Source organism: Equus asinus, chromosome 1 (genome assembly GCF_041296235.1).
Source record: "Equus asinus isolate D_3611 breed Donkey chromosome 1, EquAss-T2T_v2, whole genome shotgun sequence".
Taxonomy (NCBI): Eukaryota; Metazoa; Chordata; class Mammalia; order Perissodactyla; family Equidae; genus Equus; species Equus asinus.
In genome coordinates, this window is record NC_091790.1 from 29448165 (window position 1) to 29475668 (window position 27504).

At 39.3% G+C, this 27504-nt stretch overlaps 1 protein-coding gene across 9 annotated transcripts in view; it reads right to left on the minus strand.

Moving 5' to 3' along the window:
* The window catches only part of MAP3K4 (mitogen-activated protein kinase kinase kinase 4), a 138449-nt gene that overhangs the window by 50930 nt on the left and 60015 nt on the right, over positions 1 to 27504 (minus strand). For all 9 annotated transcript variants that reach the window (XM_070481346.1, XM_044761024.2, XM_014858365.3 and 6 more), the window contains exons 2-3: positions 20381 to 20571; positions 6976 to 8339 (exon numbers count right to left, since the gene is read on the minus strand). In XM_070481346.1, the coding sequence (XP_070337447.1) occupies positions 6976 to 8339; positions 20381 to 20571 (1555 nt within the window). The remainder of the gene's footprint in view (positions 1 to 6975; positions 8340 to 20380; positions 20572 to 27504) is intronic.

A 27504-nucleotide genomic window follows, 5' to 3' on the forward strand; every position in this document is an offset into this window, starting at 1 on the left:
GGCGGTGGTGGTGGTGGTGGTAGTATCACGAGATCCAGTTCTCTGCTGCAAGCTGATGAGTTCTGTTCTTTCATCTTTCTCATCTTATATCAAGTTTGATTTAGTTAGCTCACTGCAGTCAAAAGTAATGTAGCACAACTTCCTATTTTCTCTCATATAAGTATGCTTCTTTTAAGAAAACGGAAAACCTATAGGTAAATGAGCAAGTATGTGCTTCCTAGCTTGCCACTTACTCAATTAAAAAGTTCACAAGGAGCCAGCCGGGTGGCGCAGCGGTTAAGTGCACACGTTCCGCTTCCTCGGCCCAGGGTTCGCCAGTTCGGATCCCGGGTGCGGACATGGCATTGCTTGGCAAGCCATGCTGTGGTAGGCGTCCCACATATAAACTAGAGAAAGATGGACACGGATCTTAGCTCAGGGCCAGTCTTCCTCAGCAAAAAGAGGAGGATTGGCAGCAGATGTTAGCTCAGGGCTGATCTTCCTCAAAAAGAAAAAAGTTCACGAAACTTTACTAATGAAATCAGATAAGCGACGACTGGAGCAAATAAAAAATTAACGATACGAACTATATTAATGAAACTGATCTTGAAGGCAGGAGGGAGAGGTCCTGCAGCCTACTTAGTGTTTCCGGTGGGCTGACTCCGAACTGCACGCTGGCTACATATGAAGTACGTTGGAGGTTTAAAGTCTGGTATCACAGAATCCTGGGTTTGAATCCCTCCAACAATCTACAGCTCTATGACTTTAGACAAGTTACCCACTCTCCGCATCTGTAAAATGCAGAAATAACGGCACCACTTTATTTGGTTGTCGTGGCTGGCACAAGGTTAAGACTCAAAAAACGGTGGTTGTTACCACATATACTCGTTTCTACATTCTCTGTCCACTCTGAATATAAAAGGCAACCTCTTCAGGGTTTTTTGTGCTTATAGGAAAAAATTAGCATAATTAATAAACAAAAAGCAAAACTAAACAAAAATTAGCATAATTATTGTTAGATTCAAAGACAGACAATATTTCATTGGGCACTAAACTTATAATAATTACATGCTCATTTATAATTCAAAAGAAAGCAATTAATAAAGCAACGAAAAATTCTCACAGAGTTTGAGGTAAGATGCATAATAATATGCAGTCAGAGAGCTAATCTTTTTGTATATTACATTAAAATACAAATTCACATTTATCTTTCTCTTCTTTTGAAAATATATAAATTTCATAAGGTACAGCAAAATGGAGCATGAAGTAACCATACCACAATCTATGGCTCAAATATCTTATGAGTATTTAACATTTTAAACGCACAAAACCCAGAGAACTGTACAACACAAAGAGTGCACTTTACAGTTTGCAAATTTTAGAAAATCAATGAGGACACTGGGGAATCCCAGGCTGGAATGCGGCCTGAGATGAATGAGTCTAACTACATTACAAATGTATGATACAGCCTCACTGTAGAGGGTGAAGGAAGGAGGGGCTGACCCAAGAAACTCTGGCAACTGCGCTTTGGCTACCTACCCTAACGCTGAAGACAGAAAGAACTGTCCTTAGACACTACTCTAGTTGGCAGAGGCATTACTCACAGAGGTGCTGGTTAGCAATTCTGAAACTACTTTACATGTTTACTAAGGTTGAACAAATACGTAAATAAATTGTAACTGGAGCCAGGTCTCTCACTGCAAGAGAAATAAGTTACAAATCAACAAGGGAGGAAGGTTAGAATGAAACTCGGGGTACTGGGTTAGAGCCAGAGACATCAGTACGAACTCATGCTTATTTCCGATAGACGGAGAAGTAATTATAGACTGGTGCGTATACATGGGTTAGAAGACGTACCTATACTGTCCAATGGCATCACCGAGAGTGCCTGGAATGAACGCACCCCGATAGCAACACACACATTCAGTGCCCAGATCTTCATTCCTAAATCCCATTCTCCAATAAAAGGAACCACACTCCCTGGAGAAATGGCTGATTTTAGGACTGCAACAGGAAAATATAAGATGATGCCAAAAAGTAAGAAACTGCTCAAAATGCAAACAAGAAGCAAAAGAACACAAAAAAATATGGAGACACATCAAAAGGACACAGAAGCCAACTGAAAGAGCTCCAATGGCTAAAGCAGCAACAATTTGAGCAACAAAATAAATAACAATAGTATTGACTAGAATGCAAAGTAAACAATAAATATTTATGAGTCCATACTGAGATAAATAAGTGCTTGAATAAATAAATGGGAGAGAAGAAGCAAATCTTCGACAAAGAATTCCAAATAATACATAAAGACACTCCCTACTCCTGGAGGTGGAGATTAATTCCCCTCCCGATGAGTGTGGGTTGCGCTTAATGACTCACTTCCAAACATCAGAGAAAGGAAAGACAAAACTGGTCACTTGTGGAGAAACCTGACCGACACCACCATAACCAGGTGCTCCGGTTAACATTGCCAGGGATGACAACACCAGGAGGGCGCTTCGGCTCTGTGGTATTCATGCCCAAGGCCATAACCCCAGTCTAATCACGTGAAAACATCAGACAAATCCACATTCAGGGACATCCTACAAGCCATCCAGATCGTAGAAAAACAAGGAAAGGCTGAGAAACTAAGACGATCTGAGACTAGGAAGACACGTCAACTAAATGTAACGTGGTGTTCTTGATTGGATCCTGGAACAGAAAAGGGACATCAGTAGAAAAACAGAAATCCAATTATGTCTATAGTTTAGTTAACAGTATTTCATACCAACATTAACATATTAATTTTGACAATGTAGCAGGGTTAAGTAAGACGTCAATATTAGAGGAAGCTGGATGAACAGCGTAAGAAAACTCCGTGCCATCTCCACAAGTTTTCCATAAATCTAAAATTATTACAAAGATTACAAGTTTAAAAAAAAAAGAATGCAATTGCACAGGGGTAGTTTTGACATTAAGAACAAATCTTTTACGTATGTTTACGTGGTCTCTTGTTGTAATTTTTAGCTAAAATTGAACCGTAAATAAGATAATAAAACCCACATAAGCTGCAGCAGTGTTGGAAAGGAGACCTAGAAGCTCCTGGACGGCCGAGCTGATTCCTATCCATTTTTGAGGAAGGCGGGAAGGGTCACTCTACGAGCAGTATCTAGGGGAGAAGCAGCAAGGTGTGGAGGCTAGAAGACCTCAATCCTACAGGGACGCCAGCCCATAGTACTTTGAAACGGCGATCAGATACATTCATTCCTAAGACTTGAGATCAACCACGCTTAGAACACAGGAACTACGACACAGCAAAGTGGGGGAAATAAGTAAGAACAACGAGATCCTGGGATGCTCTAAATATCACGGGAATAAGAAACCAGGAAATAAATGAGTAAGCATGGAAAAGACCTAGGGTAATCTCTGGATCCAAAAGGAGGAGAAAAAAATGCTTTCTCATTTTTTCCGCTTACATTATGATGTCCCTGCTGCCAGGAATAAAACTGTGGCTGGTATTGTTATACATAAATAAGTTTTACTTAAGGCCTGAGACTCTCATTTACAGCAGTTTCTCTAGATAAGTATTGGCAAGATCAGAACAACTGCCATACAAGTGAACTTTGGAAACTAACCCATCTGTTAATCAGAGACTGCGGAAGTAATTAGAAATGCATCCTGAGAAAATGAATTTCTGGAAGCTAAGGAGTGATAACATCATCTAATTTTGAACAAATCACTAAGGCTATTTATGATATTCATATTATTAAAAAACTGCAATTAGATTTTTTTAGTATCACTAGTTGCAATTTTTTAAAAGATTTGGAAATATAATAATACAATTTTAAAGGAAAATTGTTTTATAAAGCATGCTCATACAAGCCAAAGGGAATTAAATGGAAGATCATGTGCCGTTTATAAACACTAGTTACAAATGACTTCATCATAAGGAATAAAAATATAGACATAGTCAAGAAGAAACAAATATCATGAGTATATTTCCTCTTTTCTACAATCTTTCAACTGTATTCATTACTATTATCACATAAGCCATAAAAACAGTGCAAAATAGAAGATATGTATTGAGTACAATCTGTGGTACCAGTTGGTCAAGATATTCCTAACAATTATGAATGAACGGAAAATCGTCCTCAAACCTAAAAGGTTACACTGCTTAAAATGTATGCCCTTGGAATGTATGATTATTTGGCAGAGATTAAAAGGTAAAATACACTTAAAATATATATTTATAGAATGTCCAGCCCATATTGACTTACAGTGAGCTTCAAGAGAGGAAGAAAATGTAACAAAACTTCTTAAAAAAAAAAAAAGCTTACATTTGACTTCTAGAGCATTTTACCATTTATACAAATATCTTCTTACGCCTCACAACAACCCTGTGAGGTAGGTAGGAAAGTAGTACTATACCCATTTTACAGATGCGAAGACTAGGGTCAGAAAGACTGTCATTTACAAAGTTATGTGGTGAGAAAGAGCTACGGCAAGGAATGGAACCCAGTTATTTGACTTCAAAACTGTGGCTCTTTCCCCAATATACTTAGAAAAAAAGTCTAAAACCAAACAAACCCAGAAGGGGAGTAACATATATTCATACACCTCTCCTTACAGAAATCACGTTCCAGAAATGGGAATAAAAATAAAGTCTTACTTTCCCACGGAGTTAATTTTTATTCTGGAGCCTAATCTTTTATCAGTTTGGATTAATCTCCAATACAGAAGAATTTCTACTTTGGGTCTTGGTTACTCTTATTATCTGATAAACACAACATTTTATAGACCAAAATTTAAAACAACAGGGGCTTCTGTACTTTTTTTGAAAAGCAATCTACAGATGATTCTAATAGTGTTTCATTCACACACTTTATAAGCTTTGAATTTGTATGTTTCTTTTTTCTATAACAAGGATATCTTTTTTGGTGAATTCCTAATTGGTCAAACCACAGGAATATAACGTTAATGGGAATTCGAAACTAAAACTATGGGTTCCCTACTATCATCTTTTTTCAACCTGAGTTCTAACATAAAATGCAGTGCATTCCTTCTCAATCTTTTTCTTGTTCCAACACATCTAAGTGACACAAAGCACTCCAGTTAGAAGCAATGGTTCATTGCCACGGAAGCTCTGGAGGGGAGAGGAAGGCAACTTGGGGGAGGGCGTGTAAAGCAGTCTGAAGAAGCCCTGACTGGCTCCCTGACTCTCACCACGAGCCCCTCTCCTACGAAAACCAGTCAGAGATGGCGTAATACTGCCAGAGCTTTCTCATTCACATTACTTCAAAAATAGGGCTTCATAGTAAAAGCAATCATCAACCCTGTCGTGCTCACATGCGTCCATGTTGCAATTGAACCACTCCAGGCAAAAACCTAAACCAAGGTAAATTATTCACCATCTGAAGCATATGACAAAGCCTTACTACAATCTACTTTTGCTCTACTGATTTTGAAACTTGCACTTTAATAAAATCTTATTATAAAGTAGTTATTGATGGATTAAAAGAAAACTTATTTGCTATAATAAAACAAACATAAAAAATCATTCACAAAGTTAAAATACTGTTTAAAGAAAATGACACATATAAATTCCTTTTTAAGAGTTCTCATCAAGGGGCCAGCCCCATGGCATAATGTTTAAGTTAGGCGTGCTCCACTTTAGCAGCCCAGGTTTGCGGGTTCAGATCCCAGGCACAGACCTACACCACTGGTCAGTCATGCCGTGGCAGCAACCCACATATAAAGTAGAGGAAGACTGGCACAGACGTTAGCTCAGGGCTAATCTTCCTCAGCAAAGAAAGAGGAAAATTGACAACAGATGTTAGCTCAGGGCTAACTTTCCTAAGCAAAAAAAAAAAAAAACAGAGTTCTAATCAAAATAATACTCAAAGTAAACTGACCTCTTACAGCTACAAAGTATTGATTCATTTTGTAAACATCTGGCTATGTTATGTGGATGTTTGATGAAAAATAAAATATTTGCAAACTGAGGGTCTCGTCAGATGTTTCCCATCCTAAAGAATGCCTTCTGTCTTATCATCCCTGACTCCAAAGCAAGCCAGGTTGTGTAATAAACTGAAGTTAAAAAATAAAAAGTACATACGTATGTACAAATACAGGTACTAAAATTTAGAATCGTGGCAAAACACAGGTACAAGGGATCCCAAAGATCTGGGTGCATGTGCTGTTGGCCAGATGAACTCACCACAACGGAAAAATTGCTTATACTCTTTTACTCCCAAGAACAATATCCAACAATATGCCTCTTTCTTGTTTTACCATCCTTAACAGTGAAGAATTTCTGAGAGCTCAAGCTACCAAAACCAAACTTGTTCTGTTTCAAACCACTTCCTCTAGTAGGCATATTCCTCTCACAAAAATCTTCACATATAAAACATGTATCTGATAATAATTAAGCTTCCATCTCAAGCTTCCATCATCTACACTAAACACTTGAACCTTGCCAAATAGTGCATACTTTTCCCCTTGATCATTCTTACATTTCTCTACAATTCACTTCTCTTTAAAATATAGTGACCAGAACTGGACACGCTACTCAAAAAGGGAGTAAGCTATAGCAAAGAATAGAGACAGAACTATACACACAACTTTGGATGCCAGATTCATTTAAAAATACCTTAGCATCATGCTGACTTTTTACTGACTCATATTCAGCTTGTGGTCACGCATGATTATGGCTTTCTTCCCTCCTTATTTATACCTAGCCTGTGCTTTTCCATCCTATAGTCATATGGTTGGATTTTTTCCCTACAAACACCACCTTGCACTTAATTCACCAAATTTCATAAAGTTTTCATAGATCCATTTCCCCCTTTATCTCAGTACTTTATAGAAATGTTGAAATCTGCAGTTTACAATAATTACAATTTATGCCTTAGAAATATCAAGACTACGAAAGTACATAATAATCCACACAACACACATTGTAATTTACAATAAGTAACGAAACTAAGGACAAGACCATACTGACGCCTACTGGAAACCTACCTCCACCGGACGGTCACTCTTTACCAGTGCTATACGTGCCCTCTGCAAGGAACCGTCCATCAGCTTGTGAAGTCTTAAAATCAACTTTCTTAACCCCATCTGCTTCAGGGCTTTGTCTACAAATGGTCTATAAATAGAAGTCAGACAATGTCTACTAAAGCCTGCCTCTGTGCTGCAGTCTGGTGCTCCCCAGCCAACAGGGTCGTCCTCAGATTCAAGCCTCTTGAGCTTCTTAGGCACGCAGTCCTGCGACTGGATACTGAAACTGTTGTCAAGGGGCTGTTTGGTTTCTGGTACCTTTGGATCAGAGATTTGTTCTTCTTCACTCTCATCCGTACTACTTTCCAACTCTTTCAATTCTCCTTCTGCGTCATCGCCCTCATCTTCAGGCTCATTGCCTTTCGATGGTCGAGGGGAAGGAATTTCGAACACTGGCCAGCCAATGTCTGATAAATTCTTGATGCCCAAAACAGTGCCCATAATCCTTAATTTCTGATTTAAGTCTTTCGTGATGTTTAACCACAAACAGAGCGCCTGCACCCTGTCCTGGAAGTCTTTTGCAGCATATTTTTCATAGTCCTTTTGAAGAGCCTGCAACGATGGATAAAGTGCTTCTATGTACTCCAGCAGCTCCATTATCCGTTTTACCTGCTCAAATGACACCCTCTGGCGTTGGAGATGCTCATGGTATGTTGAGTAACCCATAACCCTTGTTCCATGAAGGGCTTTGCACTGCCCTTCTACTGAAGTACCATTAAAACTAGCTCCATTTCTAACAAAGGCAAAGCTCTCGTAATTAACTTTGAAAGTAAGGATTTCATTGATAATATCTGGGATGGCTTGACGGGCTGTATATAAAAAGAGGTCCTGGTCATTAATAGTCCGTCCTGCATGCCAGGCTTGGAGCTCTAACCAGATCAGTTCATTAGATCGGTTAAACCAGAAAGCAGACGTATTTTCCTGTCCTCTTTGCTCCCTGTCCTTCTTCTTTGAGACTGAGGTAAGCTTTAACAGAAGCCGTAAAGTTTCAAAAAACTTTAAGCGATCTGCTGGACAGTCAGTCCTAGAAGTCTGGCGTGCAGTTCTGGCTATAGGCATGGGCACAGATACCGGAAGCTTAGCATTGCTGCAGCCAAGACTGAGGTAAGGCTTATTGAGATCCACATCTGGAATTGATTTTTTAGGCAAAGACCCACCCACTGAGTCCAACATGAATGAACACTGCACGTTTTTCTTGTGATCGCGCTCTGTTGTCCTAAGAGCTGCTCGGATCTTCTTCTCCTGCTTATAGCTGTATTCTTCCACATTCTCCATGGTTTTTCCAGTGTCTTTATGTGGAGGCTGGTTTGATGCATTCATTTTTTCTATTAAAAAAAGAAGAACATTATATTACTCTAAAATATGAAGCAATTCTCACTATCTTCAACGAAACTGATATTCACATGTACATACATTTTTAGGGCTCTTATTGGAGGAAAAAAATCATGCCATATGCTGAAAATTAAATGAATCAAAATATATATAACATTTCTCTCTAAAGTTTTGGAAAGATTTTTCTCCATCTTCCCTGATATACTGTACTTGCTATGTTCTCTAACATCCTTCACTGCTAACCTAAAACAAACTGTTTACCTCTATGCTGCCAAGTACAGTTATCCAGCTAGTCAAACCTCCGTGGGCTACCACCTTCACCTCAAGAAGGGAGAAACAGATGGCAGATCCAACAGAAACCTGGCGTAGAAAACACATCCGATTCCTGCCTTTGCCATAAACGAAACGTCTTAACTTAGAGCAAATCACTTAAGTTTTCTGGGTCACTTTTCTCATTTGTAAAATGAGGTAGATGGAGGGTAGAGTCCTTAGGTCCCTTAAGAGTATCCTCATAAAGAACTGGAAGACAGATGATAAGCAAAAATGTTAACCTTAATTTATTCTATTCCTCGATTTCTTCTTTGCCACAAACAAATGAAGAAAAGCATTTTAAATTTAACATTAACAAAAATCGAAGACATATAGACTAATTCAGAATAATTTGCCTAGTCTGTTATACTGTCACATGAAATCATTCAAAATTAATGCAAAGTAAACATCACACTTATCCTTTGAACAACTGTAAAAAGTTCTATTAATTTAATTCCCAAGCTTTGAAATGAACACACACACACAACCTCCCCCTGTTTGGCATTCCCGACACTATTAACTACCCCTACCTTACTGAAAACCCTCATTCTTTCGCTTTCTAGACACCACAGTCTCCAGTTCTCTTCTACTTCCTAAGTCACTGCTTTTCGAATGCCCCCCCTGGAAGTTTGCTCACTCCATAAAAAGTTAATGTTTCTCAGAGTTCCACTCTTCGATCTCCATCTTACCTTCCTTCTCCCTGGGTGATCTCCTTTACTTCCGCTTCGTATACTGATAACGCCCAAACCTCTAACCCCATCCCACTCTCCCCCTACACTCAAGATAGACTTTGTTTCACTGAATCTAGGGCACATATTTTGTATTTTAACATCCCTGAAATTACAATACGTTTTTTATAATTAATGGTGATATGAATAAGTTTTAGGAACATATTCACTAATACATTTCGTTTACCTTATATACCTGCATAAGAGTAAGAAATGGTTTTTCTAAATCTGTATCTAAATATCAAGAAGGATAAAAGATTTCTTTCAATAAATAAATAACTCTAAGAACACACTGTGTCATTACTTGTAAGCATTTTTTTCTTAGTACATACTATTATAGTATGCCATCAGATTTGATGAAACAGGATATATTTATATGGGTTACAGACTAACACAGCCAAAATCAATTCACCAAAGAAAACTTGTTTAAAACCAGTTCACCTCCTAATCAATTTAAATTAAATTAGTTTTAAAATAAGGGTTTTAAAACAAATATTCCTAAGAGCACTTCCTACTTGATTCACATTATACTTAATTTCCTTTATGATCCATGAAAAAGGATTTCATCTGTCTATAGAGATTTTTGCTATATTTTAATATAAAGATTATTACTATTATTTTTTAAGTTAGCAATATTTTCTAAATGATGGAATTTTTACCTGTAGTTTTAACCTATTTTACTTTTGAATGTCTTAAAACTTTTCATAAAGTCCATTCAAGAAATTTCTTCACAATTTTACTGTTTACAAATACTTATCAACATTCATTCATAAGAAATTTGTTCAGGCTAGCCCTTTGCCTCCTCTCTGATGTTCTGTTTAACTGTGTTCTTTATACCTTTATTAGTAGGGCATGTACATACCATTCATTTCTACTTAGTAAAGCAACAGTTATTTGAAAGCAAAGTAAACAACTGCTTCCAAATTTAACTACACTATATTGTATTTTTCAAGCTATCAATTCATACTATACTTTGTTACTAGGAAACACAAAATGATATATACATGGTATCACTCTAAGATTGGAGGTAAAGATAATGAGTTTAGTTTTTAAAACACTGAATTTTGAGGTGCCTATGGGACATCCATGCGGAGATGTCTGCAGGTAACCAATCTATGGGTCTTGAGCTCAGGAGAGAAACCCAGCGACAGTGATTTGGAAATCATCAGTACACAGAGATGTTATTTAATAGCAGGAGAGCACATAAGAACATCCAAGAAACGCGTGCAGAAGAGAGGCAATGAGGACCTAGAACGGAACACTTTACTAACTTAAGGTTTAGGACCCTAAGAAGACTATAAAATGAATACAGGGTAGCATTACTGATAATGGCCAGGGAATGTATGCATATAATTTATAATTTGAAAGTAATATTGAACATGAAAAAGTATTACTTTGCTTATATAACTTTTAAATGTTCTTCTAATCCATGATTTAAAGGTCCTAAATGAAACGCAGGGTTGATAGAGTAGCTGGAATGACCTTACTAACCCCAGAGGACTGTGCTATAAACTTCATGTCCCAACTCTTCCACACTTACCAGAGAGCTGACATTCAAAGCAGGAAAACTTAAGAGATGCAGCTTCTCAGCCTTCATCTTTATTCCAACAATTAAAAGAACTTAGGAAAACTGCCACAACCCCCTTTTTCTGTCTAGACAGAACCCAATTTTAGCAAGCCTAAAAAAACTAATTTTTGTAGATTATATACAAATCTTAAGTCTACCTTCCAGCACACTGTCAAACAGTATACTACACAATTTTTTGAAATTTTATGTTTATAAAAAGCAACGGTTTAATATTTGGATCTACGATGTGTGTAAAGAAAAGCAAACTGAAAAAGTAGCCAGATGGGCCAAAGAAGATATATTTTTTTCAAAAACAACAAAAACTAAGTTGGTTTTGAAAAAACATACAAATGGAAATTGATAAATCTTAGTTTAAAAATGATGTAATTTAAACTTGAAATAGACTTGAACTGCAGTCTAGCCACCGCGCGAAAAGACAACACCACTCTATCCATCCTGTCAGGAACTGTATTTTTCAAATAATGTATTTGTGATGGAAAGAGGGAACTCGAGAGTATTTTCTAGCGATTGGTGCCCAGGGAGACCTCTGTAAGATCAGAAGGGACCCGTCAGTTAAGGGAGATATGAGAAGCATTAGGGTGTTGGGGAGAAAAAATCTGTAAGTTCAGACCCAGCAATTTCCCCAAGCACTATACTCTGTCTTTATCCACTCTGACATGAGCCAGAAACTTTTAATAATACTCAAAAGCCCATTACTAATGGACAGGCTTGTTTGTTTAGTTCACTGTTGATACGAAATCCCTCTGCAATTAACAAAATGTCAAATACCAACAGAGCCTCTGAAAAGGAGATGGACCAGAAGTATACAGAATGTATTACACGACAAGTTTTAATTACAGCACCACAAAACAAGTTCATAACAACTTAAGTAAGACTAAGAGAACGTCTGATCTCCCAGTGGCTGCTATCCACTAAATGGTGCAATTTTATAGTACAGCTCAAGAAACCTCCAGAGTAGTTACTTTTTCCATTGGTCAATCAGCAATAATTCCTGCCAAATCAGAAGAACACGAAAGGAAAAAAAAAAATTTTATAACAAAACTGAAAGTAACCAAATGACAAGTAATACGGTTCATTTGTTCAAACAGATCAACTGAAAAAGACAATCAACTGAATTTCCCACCATCCACACCTAGAAATGGCTCTTTAGAATATGTATAAAATGTATTTCTTATGAAGTCCTTGCAAATCTTATGTTCTCCCATACGTACTGTCAAATTACAAACACTGGTCTTCCTCGAGCTCTCTAATGAGAAAGCATCAACAGATGTCTGCTCTCTCCTTTAACTGTGAGATGATCATTAGAGCAATGAGGGCCTAGACTCTCAACGTTAGCAATCTGAAGGGGCTTAGAGACCCTCTAATCCAAGGTTCTCAAATTTCAGTAAATATTAAGAATCACTTGGTTCTTGCTAAAATGCAGATTCCTGGGCCTACTCCCAGTATCTCTGATTCATCCTGGCTAGAATGACACCATATTTTGGCAAACACTGCCCTATTCAACCCCCTCATTTGTGAGGTAGGGGCTTTACAGACATTGTCATAATCTTCACAACTACAGTGTGATGAAGATTACCATGGAACATACAAAGGTAGATAGCAAACGTATGGACAGGCTAACCCATGTTGGTGCCATCACACCTTTACACCTGTCAAAGTTGTTCACACGGCAGTTCCAACTGACCAAGGAGAGGTTAAGGTACTGAGTGCCATGGAAGACAGATTACAGTGGGCCAACTCAACTGCAAAGGCTTTAAGCAAGACCAAGTACTAGACTGGGAGCCTTGAGGAATAGATTCAGCTTAAGCAAGGGTAACAAGGAAGACAAGAGGATATTTTAAACCAGAGAAGAAGAGCATGAAAAGACAGAAAGGCAGAAGAGACTTAGAGTCTGCATATAGGTAGCCTAGAAATATAAATTAGAACCTTGATAGGCCAAGTTTGGACTAAAGAGCTAAAACATGGATTTAAGTCCACTCTAGCTAACGACGAACATTTCTCTAACTATACAGATTGAATCCATTTACCAGCTCAATTTTACAGCAGTATTATAATTTTTCCAAAAAAAAGTTGCTAATCTCACTACTGTTGGCAAAAAACCACACACACATTTACTTACACACACACCTTGAGATATATGCTAACAACAGGGAGATTAATAAATGTGTACGCATACACACGCCTGTGTGTATATGTACAAATTCTGATAGAGCTATCTCAAGATATTTGTTCTAGCTCTATAATCTGGCTATTGCAGTATTATAAAACTGCTGCAAAATGGAGCTAGCTGATAATGATTACGAGGCAGATTCACTCTGAAAAGGGCTTTGGCTTGGGTGTCTTAATTCTTAATTAACCTACTTAAACTACGAGATGAACTGGATTTACTTCCTTCTGCTATATTAAAAAGAACAAAAATTTAAGGATGAGATAGCTTGTCTTTCTCTTAAACCAACCTTAAGAAACAGCTACATATGCCTAATTACTGCCCAAAATTTACTGAAATCTTAACTGCTATTATTTGGTAGTTATTTACCATTATCCAGAAGTATAATCTTAAATAACAGCACAGCTACATTCTGTTACTCATCAAAGTATGAAATCGAGCCTGGTCAGCGAGCTTATTCAAAAGCTTAACTGGTAGACTACATCAGTCAGGACGTCACATAACTGATTTTTTTTAGGTAATAAAGAGCTAACTGTTTTTACCTAGATATCATAACATTGCTATATATTTATTACAGCTTTTAAAAGCAGAAGTTAATATTTTGACAACAAAAAAGTCTTTATCCAATATTCCCAGGGAAACAAAATCAGGAAAATGCAAAAATTGGATGAAATACAGTTTTCCACACATCTGAGTGGCAATCATTTAAAGTCTGTCAATACAAAGAAATAAAACGTTGCAGGCAGTGGTGGCCTCACCTTTGTCCGGTATCCCGAGTTGCCTCAGTCCTCTATCTCAGACAATGGCTATGACAGATACTATTTTGAACTTTCCTATCTGGTGATTACACACTTGCATATTATGGATGGAAATAAAAAACAATGAATCTCTTTGCAAGACTTCTTGTGTCCATTTGCAGGAACTTCTCTCAAGTCTAATCCCAAAACTTCTCTAAAGTCTACACCAAAAGTGGATTTGCTGGGTCAAGGATACAATCAACCTCAATTTGACTGTATTAACAAATTACTTTCCCACAGGGGTTGAGACAATTTACACTCCCACCGACATCTGCCACATCTTTGCAAGTATTTGATATTGCTCATTGGCGTGTAATAAGAAATATATTTGGTTGTTGTCCAGGTTCCTGGCACAGAGCTCCTAAAACCCTTAGAATTTCCTGAGTGATAAGAGTGTCTTTTGTTATTCATAAGCAGCCCCTTTCAATCACATCTAAATTTACACTAATATGGCAACTTAGGGTGGGGTCCTAGATTGCCTCAGGATGGGGCTGGTCACAGAAGGACCAAGTGATTAGAGGGTTGGAAGCTTCAGTCCCACCCAGCAACCTGACTTCCCAGAGAGGGTCGGGGTGGGGGAAGGTCTGAAGATTAAGCTCTACAAAAACTCTTGAAGGAGAAGATTGGATGAGCTTCCAGGTTGGGGAACATATCGAGGGGCTGGGAGTGAAGCCAGTACCTGAGGGTTACTGTAAATTAAGTTAATTTTGTCAATTTACTGTTCTTCCCTTTAACCTGAGGAGAGACTCAAAAGTCACAAAGATTTATGAGCTTGCTTTACAGAACAATGCCGTCAAGGATCACCAGATGACTAGCCCCCAGCTGGCCTTGATGCCCGGAAGTCAGATGGCCCAGGGGCTTCTGGGAGTGAAAGACACACAGATTACTCCTTTGATTCTCAACACTCCTCCTGCCAAGCCCTTAGCTCTACCCCTGCTTTCTTCTCTTGTGAAGGTATGAGGGAACCTATCCTCCCACCTTCTCATCTTGGCCAATTCAAATAAACCTTCCTCCATCTCCATGCACCACGTCTCAATGATTGCCTTACTGTTCATCGGGCACAGGAACAGGAACTTGAGATTAAGAGGTTCAGTACCAGGAAGATGGTACCCACAGAGTGGCCTGCAAGCTCCATGTCACCTCCCCATACCTTGCCCTATGCACCTCTTCCATTAGGCTGTTCCTGAGCCTTTTATAATAAAGCAATAAACCTAAGTAAAGTGTGTTCCTGAGTTCTGTGAACAGTTCTAACAAGTTATGGAATGTGAGAGGGGCTCATGGGAACCTTTGATTTATAGTCAGTTGACCAAAAGGTGCCCTGGAACTGAATCTCCAATTATAAGAAATAAATCTATAACATTAGTAGTGACTCTGAGACTATGATAATAAAAATATTTAAAGAATCCTATACATGTAATCAGTTTATGACCATGGCTACCACCACTAAAAAAAAAGTGTTAATGGTTATTCTCACCTCCTTTCAACAAACAGTTGCCCTCATACCTTTTTGTATGCTTACAGTTCTTCGAGGATGTTCTTTTTCTTTTTTTTAAGATCGGCACCTGAGCTAACAACTGTTGCCAATCTTTTTTTTTTTTCTGCTTTCTCTCCCCAAATCCCCCTGGCACATAGTTGTATATCTTAGTTGCAGGTCCTTCTAGTTGTGGCATGTGGGACGCTGCCTCAATGTGGCCTGACGAGTGGTGCCATGTCCGCACCCAGGATCTGAACCAGTGAAACCCTGAGCCACCACAGTAGAGCGCAGGAACTTAACCACTCGGCCACCGGGCCGGCCCCAGGGATGCTCTTGACATTGTTTGTATTTATGAAGGAGAGGGGCTGGAGAGCCTAAAAACAGTGTGACTGACCAGACACTAATTCCTCACAGCCTTACATGCAGGGAGGAGCTAGTCTCTCAAGAAAGCCACAAACCATCCCTCCTGGTGCTGATGTTCTGTGCAGTCTGAGTTTTGGCTGGCCCTGAGTAGCCAAAAGAATGCAGCTGAAGTGATGCTGTGTGATTTCCCAGGCTAAGACGTAAGACGGCTTAGAACTTCTACCTTGATCTCTTACAACACTTTCTCTGAGGGAAGCCGGCTGCCATGCAAGAAGTCCAACAACCCAGGGACCAGTAAGCTGTGAAGAAGCCCAGGCTAGCCACATGGGAGGTCACATGGGAAAAAACAATGCCAGGCAGCCCTCAGCCCAGGTGCCAAACACGTGAGTGAAGGAGCCGTGTGGGATGTTAGAGGCCCAGCAGACACCATAAGGAGAAGAACTGAGGGCCCAGACACAGGGCCCCAGCCAAGCCGTGACAACACCTCCAGCCAACTGAGTTGTTCCAGCGAAGGCACCAGACATCAAGGGGCAGAGAGGAGCTGTGGCCCACCTCAATCCCTGACCCAGAGAATCATGAGCACATAAAATGAGTGCTCTTTCATGCCACGAAGTTTGAGGGTGGTTTGTTACACAGCAACAGATAAGCAGAAAAATGTAAATATCATTGGTGACCTTCATTAAAAAGATGAGTCCCCTTGGACTGCAGTTGTAAAGTGACTATACAGTATGATTCAGAGAGCCTTTGCTTGTCGCAGTGAGAAAGAAAGAATGCACCAGTTCAGATTTCCTTGGAAAGCTTTTAAAATAAATCTGACCAATCTAATTAATTCTAAAAGCTCTTGAAAATACTGAGAGGCCACTATATTATTATGAGCACACACTAGTTTGAAATACTGGTCTCCCTGCCTCAGCCCTCAGGTCATAGCACGAATACCACTCGTTCCAGAAGTCTTCCGAACCCCAGGTCTTTTTGATCCCCTCCTGTGGGCACCTGCAGCAGCCTCCATCCCAGCTCTACCACACGAGATTGCACTGCCTGTTTATCTGTGTGATTCCTACCAGACATGAGGCTAGGGCTTACCCATCATCTAAACAGTACATGCCTATGGAGTCACTCAAAGTCTGATTCAACGGAAAGAAGGAAAGAGGAATAAGGAAGGGAGGAAGGGAAGAGGAGAATGAGGGGGTAGAAGAAAGGAAAGAGAGCTAAAGGAAAAAAGGAAGAAAGGGAGGGAAGGAAAGAAACATTCAATGAGGGGCCAGCCTGGTGGCATAGTGGTTAAGTTTGTGCCCTCCACTTAAGTGGCCTGGGGTTCACAGGTTTGGATCCAACACATAGACTTAGCACTGCTCATGAAGCCACACTGTGGTGGCATCCCACATAAAATAGAGGAAGACTGGCACCTGTGTTGGTTCAGTGACAGTCTTCCTCAAGCAAAAAGAGGAAAATTGGCAACAGATCTTAGCTCAGGGCCAATCTTCCTCACCAAAAAAAAGAAAGAAAGAAAGAAAGAAAGGAAAAAGATTTAATGAAAAAGTAACTATGGTAGCAACACACACAGTGAGAAACAGAAAAAGGGCTAGGAAGAGCTTCAACAAGTCAGGCGGGACTAACTCAGGCTGGAGTCCCAACTCTACAACTGGGTAGCTATGTGAAATTCAGACTCAGTGTCCTGAAAGTGGGGACACCAATTAATAAGGATACATTCAATGACATTATTATTTAATTCTACTTTAAAATTTAAGGCAAGTAATCAATACTGAGAAAGAAACCTTTAGCTTACAATAATAATGACAGCTAATACTCACTGAAGATATGACCCTCACAACACTAAGGCAGATGACTTTGCAGATGGAGAAAATAAGAGACAGAGGGTGCCCAGACAGAAGCTGGTAGAACCAGGATTAGAATCTAGGCAGTCTGCCAACTGAGTCTGTGCTCTTGCCCACCAAGCTCTGCTGCTGCAGTCTGAGAACAAGTGAGTTCTCAGGGACTGTTTCACCATCGCAGCACAAACACCCTATCAGCAAACGTGAAAATGGCCCGCTGGACCAACCTGGGCGCTTCACTTCCATCTTTTCCTGGTATTCATGAACAAGAATGCTGGCAAGATACAATCCACCAGATGGCAAACACAGGAAGCTACTTTCCAATATACACATGACTGAGATACTTCAAACTAAAAACTCTAGAGATTCTGTGTGTATTTCCTCAACCGTAAACTGAATACTACATAGGACCACACCTCACTGGGGCATGATGATATTTAAAAGATAGCTGTTATTTAAGGAGCTAAGAGCAGTGCTTAGCACAGAATAAACACTCAATAACTGTTAGTGATAACTGGATAAATGCTGCTACAAACGACACAGCAGCCATTTAAAAGAACAGAACGGGTTATTCTTTGACATAAAAAGTTCACAAAACATTAAATGAAAAAAGGAGCTGGTTATAAAACAGTAAATATAGCATGGCAATATAAAAATATGCAAGCAAAGAGAGTACAAGGCAAAGATGGTAAAAGATGTTACTTCTGCATATTGGGTCTATGAGTATTTTTATTTCTTATCTGTATATTCTAAATTTCCTACAACAAATAGGTCATCTCTTGCAATAAGAAAAAGAATACGTTATTAAGGATTTTGGTGTCCTGAGTCTGCTACTAGACAGCTACAAGTCAAAAGGTTCAAGGGCATTCACTTCTTCACCAGAAAAATGGCAGGAGCTGAAGCAGGTGGTCTCTGAGACTCCTTCCAGATGGAAAGTTCTCTAATTTTATGAAATAAACAATGAAAAGAAGTTTTGGAGGAAGAGAGACAACACTCCTCTTCCTTCTATCTCCCACACAGCCCAGAAGGACAGGAGGAACCCAACCAACATCTGGTGACCGTTTTTCTGACTGATTACTGAAAGACAGTCTAGTCAACTCAAGCACTGCAATCAGGTAGCTTAACCCCTGCTGCGTGTCCTAAGAAAAGGTCTAAACGGAGGACCAGGAGACCCAGTTCTAAACACAGCCCTGCCGCTATCTCGAGCCTTCTGGCCTTAAAGAAGTTGGTCTAAAACCCTGGGCCTCAGTTCCTCTATTTATACAACGGGGGACCTGTGCCGTCAGCTCCGGTTCTAAAACTGTGTGAACCAACAAGCGAAGAAAAAGCAGACATACTATCGGCATCCTCTCACTGTACCGCCACAAAGTAAATATGTATTAACTAATACTGATTCAGTAGATGCTGCTTCACTGATACTATTTTAGATTAAAAAAACCTTCTGTAAGCATGTGAGAAATTTCTTTGAGAAAAATGGATAAAGATTGATTTTAAAGATGATAAATTACAATGGAAAGCTATTAATTTCCAAAGGGTTACCAGTAAGTACAGGCCACAGGTCAACATCCTACCACAAACAAAGTTTTAAAAGAAAGTTAAAAAATAATTTCCCTGTGGAAAAGAATGCTGCTTAGGAATTCCTCCTTGGATAAGCTTTCACTCAAGCAAATAAACACAATAAAATCCACTTCTCTTGCCCTCCTCTTTTCTTGAGGAAGGGCTATGACAGGCACACAGAGACCAATGTGTGGAAGAAATCTGTGGGAACGGGAACCTGGCGAAAGAGAGGAAGAGCACTGCTAAACAAAAGGCGAAACGGGAATGAGCTTGACCTCAGTAGGGAGAACACGACATGGGGGAAATTTCTCACATGAGATAAAGAATGAAATCCCTATCTTGTGCAGTAATAGATAGATGAATTCCAGGAAGCTGTAAGATCAGTTTTAGGACAACTGTTTGCTGAAACTAACAGGGAAAGGCTAAACCATAAGGCTTCAGTGACCTGAGTTTCCACAACAGGAAGCAGGGTACAAGAAGGCAGCAGGTCAGCACAATGCAATTCATCTACCTGAGAAAATAACAGCTGTGACATGCTAGGAGGAGGCAGAAACGAAAGGAGAGAACTCAGCTCCTAGGAGCCAAACACTATCCGGGCTTTGGAACTCTAAATAAAGAGAAAAGTCGAATACAGGTTCTGTCCATGGTTGTAAGGTGTGGGGTACCATGTAGGCAGCGGGCTGATTAAGGAAGAGGACCTTAGCCACTAAGGCCAGCATCACAGTCATCAGCAAAGAGCACAGGTCTCGGGCTGCCTCAGGAATCCTGGGGAAGAAAGCCTGGATCTGCCTCTCCCAAAGTGTCCAACACATCATGTCTGGAAGACAGAATCTAGAAACTTCAGCCTAAGAGATTCAAAGAATAAAAGAAAGCCCACACCAGTAGCCATCCTGGAGGTGTACATTGAGTCACCCACATTTGGCTTCTTCCACATCCTAAAAGGAATACAAACGCCTCACACCGCGACTTTAACAGTTCCTCAGGACAAACCTTTCTATCTCTGGAGAATTATTTTCTCCTTTATTAACAATACTGCTAATGGTGGTAATTCAAAAATCAAAAAATAAAATTTAAAAACAGTATTAAGACCATTTTTAAAATAAAAGGAATAACTAACATTATCTTGGAAAGGATCAATCAGTAGCTACACATTATACAAAGATTACGTACCATAAGTGCCAGGCCCTCTCGTGTGTTTCTTTTTTAGTACAAGACTTACCCTTCAAATTAGATCGACCGGCAGGCCTCCCTACATTATTCCTCTGGTGTTTGGTGGACATGCGTTTCATCTGTCGAGGTGTGCTGGGGGGAGAGGCGCCATAAAGGTTCTCTGTACTCGTTTCATCCGGAAAATCCTCTGGATCAGATTCAGAATTCTTGCAAGCTGAATCTCCCAGTGTGCACTCTTGCCTGTGAAAGACAATAAGCAGAGAGGATATTCAGTAACTGTCAGGTGATTTCAAATTTAAACTACTTTTAATTTCTTTTAAGAACTCTTTGTAAAACTTTTCTGTGGATCTTTCTCCTCTATTTGCACTTGTGGAAACTCACAAGGAGAACTTCTGTCTCACTAAAGGGATAAGGCCCGTGCCTGCTGCTGCTCTGACAGCGAACAACAAGGAGCACCAGACGGGAGGACGGATGTGCAGTTTCTGCTCTTCGTAGAATTCTTTCTAACATAAACAAAGTTTAAAACCAAAAACTTACGGATGAAGGGAAAAAAGCGCAAAGGACCAGAAGATTCAAATCAGACAGAAGTAAGTACGTATTTGTGTGCTAGCCACTGGCCAGCTTAATTGATGAGTGGGCAAATACAGCCCTGCCCTGACTTCAGAGCCTGGCTCCTTTCTCTTTTCGAAGCACACACAGAACAGAAAGCACAGGAACACTTTACTGTGGCCCGAGGAGCAAAGCAGAGAGCAGTGATAACACACAGTAGGTCAACTTTTCTATGTTCTCTGACAAACACTACAGTACAGACCTCAGGAGCGGGGTGGGGGAGAAGGACGCTATGGAAGAAGAAAAGGGGATTCCTTTCTATTCACCTTCAAAACGCAGGTCCTCATTACCTTGTTCTCTAGCAAGACTTCACGCAATTCTCTCCCCAGCTGACTTCTCAAATGATAGCACTACTTTGATAAAGTTTTATTTTTGCAATGCTAACAAAATAAAATTTAATGATACACACTGAGAACAAGAACAAGTATAATTCCAAAACAGCAAACTAGAGGGAACCAATCATGGAGTTCCTTTCAAATATGTCCCACCACAGTCTACCCTATTCTGAATATTCTTTATAAAATATGTTTTATAACCGTAACTCCAAACTATATCTAAGATACAATCAGCTTTCTGCCAGTTTTCTTCCTGATAATTTATATCCTGATAGAAAATCAAAGCTACTGCAAAATCATGAGGAAAAAAGAAAAACCACTCTAAAATGTCTGATACCATTACTATTGAATTGGACCGACAAATAAAACTTCAGAAAATAAATTACCTTTCACAAAAATAAAGATGATGGAGAACTATACAAATTTGCAGCACTGAAATCTGTAAAGAATGCCTTTGACAGGCCAAAACCTATTTTTTAAGAAGACAAAAGCAGTCCAGGTATTCTGAGTACACACGCTCCCACACATGTGCTCCCACAGTAAGACACACAAGTGAGATGACCTAAAAGCTAACTAAAACGAATTTAATCATGAGCAGATTTAGAAGCAAGTTTTAAATGTACCTATTCCTTTGTAGGAATAAATACTATATATGAATAAATAAACTACATTTTTAAGTCTCACAAAGTCATATAACAAATAATATAACTTACAGATTAGCTTGAAATCCCCTACACTCACGGCAAAATAGTTGATTCAGCTAATGAAGAGACATGGCTATAAATGACAAGGCTGCTAATCTTATTTCCATATGTTTTGGTGGTTACTAGGACAGGCTTTGGAACAACTGACAGCACAGGCTTTGTGGTGTGAGGGACTCAGGTTCAAATCCTGGCTGTGATGGTTACTAGCTGTGTGGGCCTAGGCCAAATTATTTAAAATCTCCATATTGCCCATTTACAAAGTAAGAACAATAAATACTCAGACTCCATATGTTTAAGGATTAAATCCAATAATGCATGCTTAACAAAAGAGTACTAATAGAGTCAGGGTTCACCAAAGGGGTGATACCCTCATATGACAGGCCTCGGAAGGCGCTGTGCTCGCTCACCACCCACTGAGAGAAGCTTAGTCCTGGAGCATCTGCTTAACATTAGGAGAGAAGTCTGCAGGTGAGCTCAGCGGGTACAGGACAGGAAGCCATTTTAATACTTTTAACAGCTTCCAAATTCTTAGAAATTCAATATTATAACTTTTTAAAAATTTCCCTACTAAGATAAAGCCAATGGTAAGGAAGGACTTTGTATATACTACTTTTGTATATCCAATAGTTTCTAATAGAGTGCTCAAAACAATTCAGTGCTTTTCCACAATAATATAATTCATGTGTTAGAATGATAATCACCAGAAAACTATAGCACAAACATTTAGTCAGTTAAATACACTGAGGCCAGGCAGCACAGAATACCAGGACAAAGAGAAAAATGGAGTCAGATATGACAGAGCAAACACGACCTCGTTCAGAACACGCCCTCTGCGGTGAGGAGGACCGTGAACTCGGGAGGCAGAGGGCTAAGGCCAAGGCCCAGGCTTACTGGATGGGTGACTGCATGCACGACTTGTTCTTTCTAAGACCAAGAAGAAGACGAATTTTGCATTCATGAGGTCAACATTCTAAAATATTTCAGGAAATTCAGTTGTGAAGATTCAAAAAAAAAAAATAATGGAAATAAAGGGCTATACAGAAAATATTAAAATACCAACCAGGCATATAAAATGGTATATTTTACTAATATCCATCAGTACTGTGTAGATGAGAGAATTAATGACATGCAAAGTAAAAGTGGAAGAGGATTTTCTGAATAGGGCCTGAAAATGTCCAAACTTGAAGGAGCCAAGTGTCCAATGGCAAGCCCCCTACCCTGAGGACAGAGCCAGGATCTCAGCATAGGAGAGTTTATTTTTTAAATAAGTACCCTCCTCTGACCTACAAAGGAACAATTCCTGTGCTTCAGCAGATAGAAGGAGTCTAAGAAAGCACATGTAATAAAAATGTTGAGCCAGCCCTAATGGCCTGGTGGATGAGGTTCGGCACCTTCCGCTTCCGTGGCCCAGGTTCGGTTCCTAGGTAGAGAACCACACCACTTGTCTGTCAGTAGACATGCTGTGGTGGCAGTTCACACAGAAGAACTAGAGGGACACACAACTAAAATATACAACTACGTACCGGGGCTTTGGGGAGGAAAAAATAAATAAAGAGGAAGATTGGCAGTAGATGTTAGCTCAGGGAGAACCCTTCCCAGCAAAAACATATGTTAACTTTTATCAAGAAGTTCATTTGGGGAAACAGAAAAAGATACTTGTATTGTACTGTCCTCCAACTGCAGACGAGTTATTTCTCTACACATGAAAAAATTCATTTGGCTGCACTCTCCAAATAAAAGTAGAAGAATAAATCCCTGTGATCATTCCACAGAAGCTGAAGATCTCTTGTTTTCACACCTATATCTACTGCAAAACAAAAAGTCATCTATCTTAGCCTTTACTATTTAATTATTTTAAAAGGAAACATAATCACATGAAAGTGAAGATGAACACTGCCATAAACAATATATTAAAATAAGATAAAACATAATACATTTCATCCCCCCTGATCATTATGCATCACGGAAAATGAGGTAGGAAAAATGTCATGTGGTGCTGCCAGCCACTATATTTATAATTCATAATTAAAATAAATTTTAGGACAGGCATTACACAAAAGTGAAACTATGCATTTAATACTTTCTTAGGATTTACTTAACTCAGTCAAGATGGTATTCATACTTGCTGGAAATGTCTTTGGTTTACATTCCATCCAAGTAACTTAGGAACTTAATTACACGTCAGAACAAAGTTCAACATTATTTAAAGGAATTAAAAAAAAAGGTCTAGTATCCAAGAAATAAAATTCACAGTGTCTGTCATCTTATCAAAAACTATCAAAGAAACAGGAAAATATGAACTAACCCAGGAGAAAAATCACTAGAAACAGACAAGAAATGACTCAAATGGAATTTCTAGAGATGAAAAATATACCTGAAATGAAAAATACTCTGGATGGGATTACAAGCAGATTAGACACAGCAGAAGAAAAGATCAGTGAACTTGAAGATAACAACAGAAACTATCCAAAATTAATCAGAGAAAAAGATTGTGGAAAAAAAGAAGAAGAACAGAGCATCAGGAACCTGTGGGACAATATCAAGCAGTGTAACATATGTGTTACTGGAGTCCAAAACAAGGAAAGGGAGGCACAGAAAAAAATCTTTGAAGAAATAAAGGCTGAAATTTTTCCAAATTTGAAAAAAACATAAGCTCACAGATCCAAGTAATTCAGCAAACTCCAAGCAGAACTACGAGAAAACTACCAGTTTTTGATTATGCACATCATAATGAAATTGCTGAAAACCAGTGATAAAGAGAAAAATCTTAAAAGCAGCCAGAACAAAAAACCCTTAGTTTGGGGGCTAAGAAGCAATACATAAAGGCAGGTGGGAGGGGACATCAAGCAACTTTATTCCTTTTTTCCTTAAAAAAATTTATATACTAAATCTAGGAACATAAATACTAGTGGTAAGCTCAAAAGAACTTGCATCATTTCAATTAACTAACCAAAAGCATCCCAAACCCCATTTTGTATTAGCTCATGTGAGATGAGCTAATGCGGTCAGTTGACTGGTTCACACTGTTTCCATGGATACCAATTATTTTGGATGAGGAAAGTCGTACAAGGTCTACACCAGTTGCCCTGAAACATTTGCCTTATTTGTGTTTAAAAACATACAAATGTAAAATGTCTTTCTTGTACTAAACTTCTGACAGTCACATAAAACAGTGCTTCACTCTTTTAACATAAAACTTTGCTAAAGTACTGTTCACCTGACCTGGAATCTGGTCAAAGAAAACTATGTCTTGAACTCAATCCAAGGGGCTTTAGTGCAGTTTTTAAATGAAAGATGTGTGGAAGACAAGATAAAACTTCAAGTAACTCGGGGTTAAATAGTTCTGCTCTGACATAGTAGGTAAACCACATGGTGCCTGAAATAGCTCATCTATAAAATGATGAAGCTGGATTAGATGAGTTCGAAAACATCTGCGGTTTCGCAAAAGCCCTAAAAAAAAAAACTTCATTAAAAGTTCTTTAGCTAAGTCCTTAGAAATAAAATATTTTATTCACTTCTGAAGTACAGTCCTCACCTGTGTGAGGTTCTCTCCACCACCTCCGCTTCCCCGCAAACCTCTTCTCTATTAAGTAATAACTAAAGGGAGACTTCTGCTATTGAGGGCTAAGGAGGGAGGGGGAGGCAGGCAGAGGAAGTGGATTTTCTGAGTTTCTTTTTTTAAGAACTTGTATAGTTTGCTTGGCCTGCAGTAAAAACCAAAGGGAGCTCAGCTAAGTTTGAGGTTGCATGTTGGTATTGTAAGGGCCAATTAATTAATACGGTAGTTGATCTTTATTATCAGCCTATAATTAAACATTTATCAGCTAACTTTCAGGTGAGCTCTTGTCAAACCTCAAGCTTATCCAACATTCACTATTTAACATTTCCTTTTATTCACAGTGCAGGGTCTTTACAAACCTAGTGACTCTTGATTATTTTTCAGGATAGACATGCAAGACTTTTTTGTTTTTTAACTAAAATTCATTTTTTTAACAGAAGTAGTTTGGTTTGGTTTGGTTTGGTGAGGAAGATCGGCCCTGAGCTAACATCTGCTGCAAATCTTCCTCTTTTTGCTTGGGGAAGACTGTCACTGACCTAACATCTGTGTCAATCTCCCTCTATGTTATATGTGGGATGCCACCACAACATGGCTTGACAAGCAGTGCTGGGTCCACGCCCAGGATCAGAACCCACAAACCCTGGGCTGCCAAAGCAGAGCGTGTGAACTTGACCACTACACCACAGGGTCAGCCCCCAGAAGCAGATATTTTTTAAAATACTTCTTATGGAAATGAACAAGAAACTATCCCCCATAAGTAGACTTGAAGCTCCATGAGGGCAGAGACCTTGTCTGTCTTCTTTACCACCGTTTCCCCAGCGTCTAGAACAGCGCCCGGTATGGATTATGTCCCAAGAACTATCTGCTGAATAAATGAATTTATGAGGTAAATAATTTTACCCTTGATAGTTTAGACTTAATCATTACCTAAATTCTACTAGAATATAGTCGCATTTAATTATTTGAAGAATGTAATTTTTTAAAAGTTACAAGAATTAAAGATTGTTGTTTTCTGACAATAAAGTTGTTTAAGTGATACTGTACCCCTAGGTGCCAAGAAGACCACCTACGGACCCCAACGACAGCAGTGGAGTATGGTGTAAGGAATAATGATGGGAATCAGATAATGTGGGCTGAAATCCCTACATCCCCATGCTTACTAGTTTGAATACGTCTTAATCAAATTATTATAAGTTTGCTTGTAAACACTTTCATTTATTGGACGCCTTCTTATCAAATGTCACTGGGACTTGTGGTTAGCCATTAATTTTAAAAATATATACTAAAAACATTAAAAATAAAACACGCAAATAACGAAAGGAAACATCCGTGGTGGCTTTTCTTGGAGGCCCTCCATGAACCTGGCCTCCCAGTACTCACACCCTTGCGTGACTACCTCCTCTTGAATCTGGGATGACCCAGTAACCTGCTTTAACCAATGGAATGTAGCAAAAGTGACCCTGGGCGAGGTCTGGGCCTGAACCTTAAGAAGGCCACCTCTGTACTCCCGGGGAAGCCAGCCGCCGTGTCAGCAGTCCAACCTCCCTGAGATGCCATGGTCTTGGAAGCCCACCCTAACCAGGAAGGGAGGCTGCATGAAGGAGAACCTAGTTAGGTCAAAGTCTTGCTGAGCTCCCAGCTGACAGTCAGCACGAACTTGCCAGCCTGTGAGTAAGGCTATTTTGGACCTTCTAGCTGTCCCTGAGCCCAAGCCAACAGCATGAGAAGCAGAAGAACCACTCAATATCGTTAACAGATAAAAAATGGTTTTTATTTGAAGCCATTCAGATTTAGTATGGTTTGTTAAATTGTAAGAGATAACTCTCACACACACAAAACTGAAACATTCTATTTTCACTTTAAGCCCAAGAATGAGTTTAAATCCTACTGTGATGAGGGCCACAGCCTTGCCTCTTAGTGTGGCTCCCTGAGAGAATTCACAAGTCGACTTCGTCACATACACCAC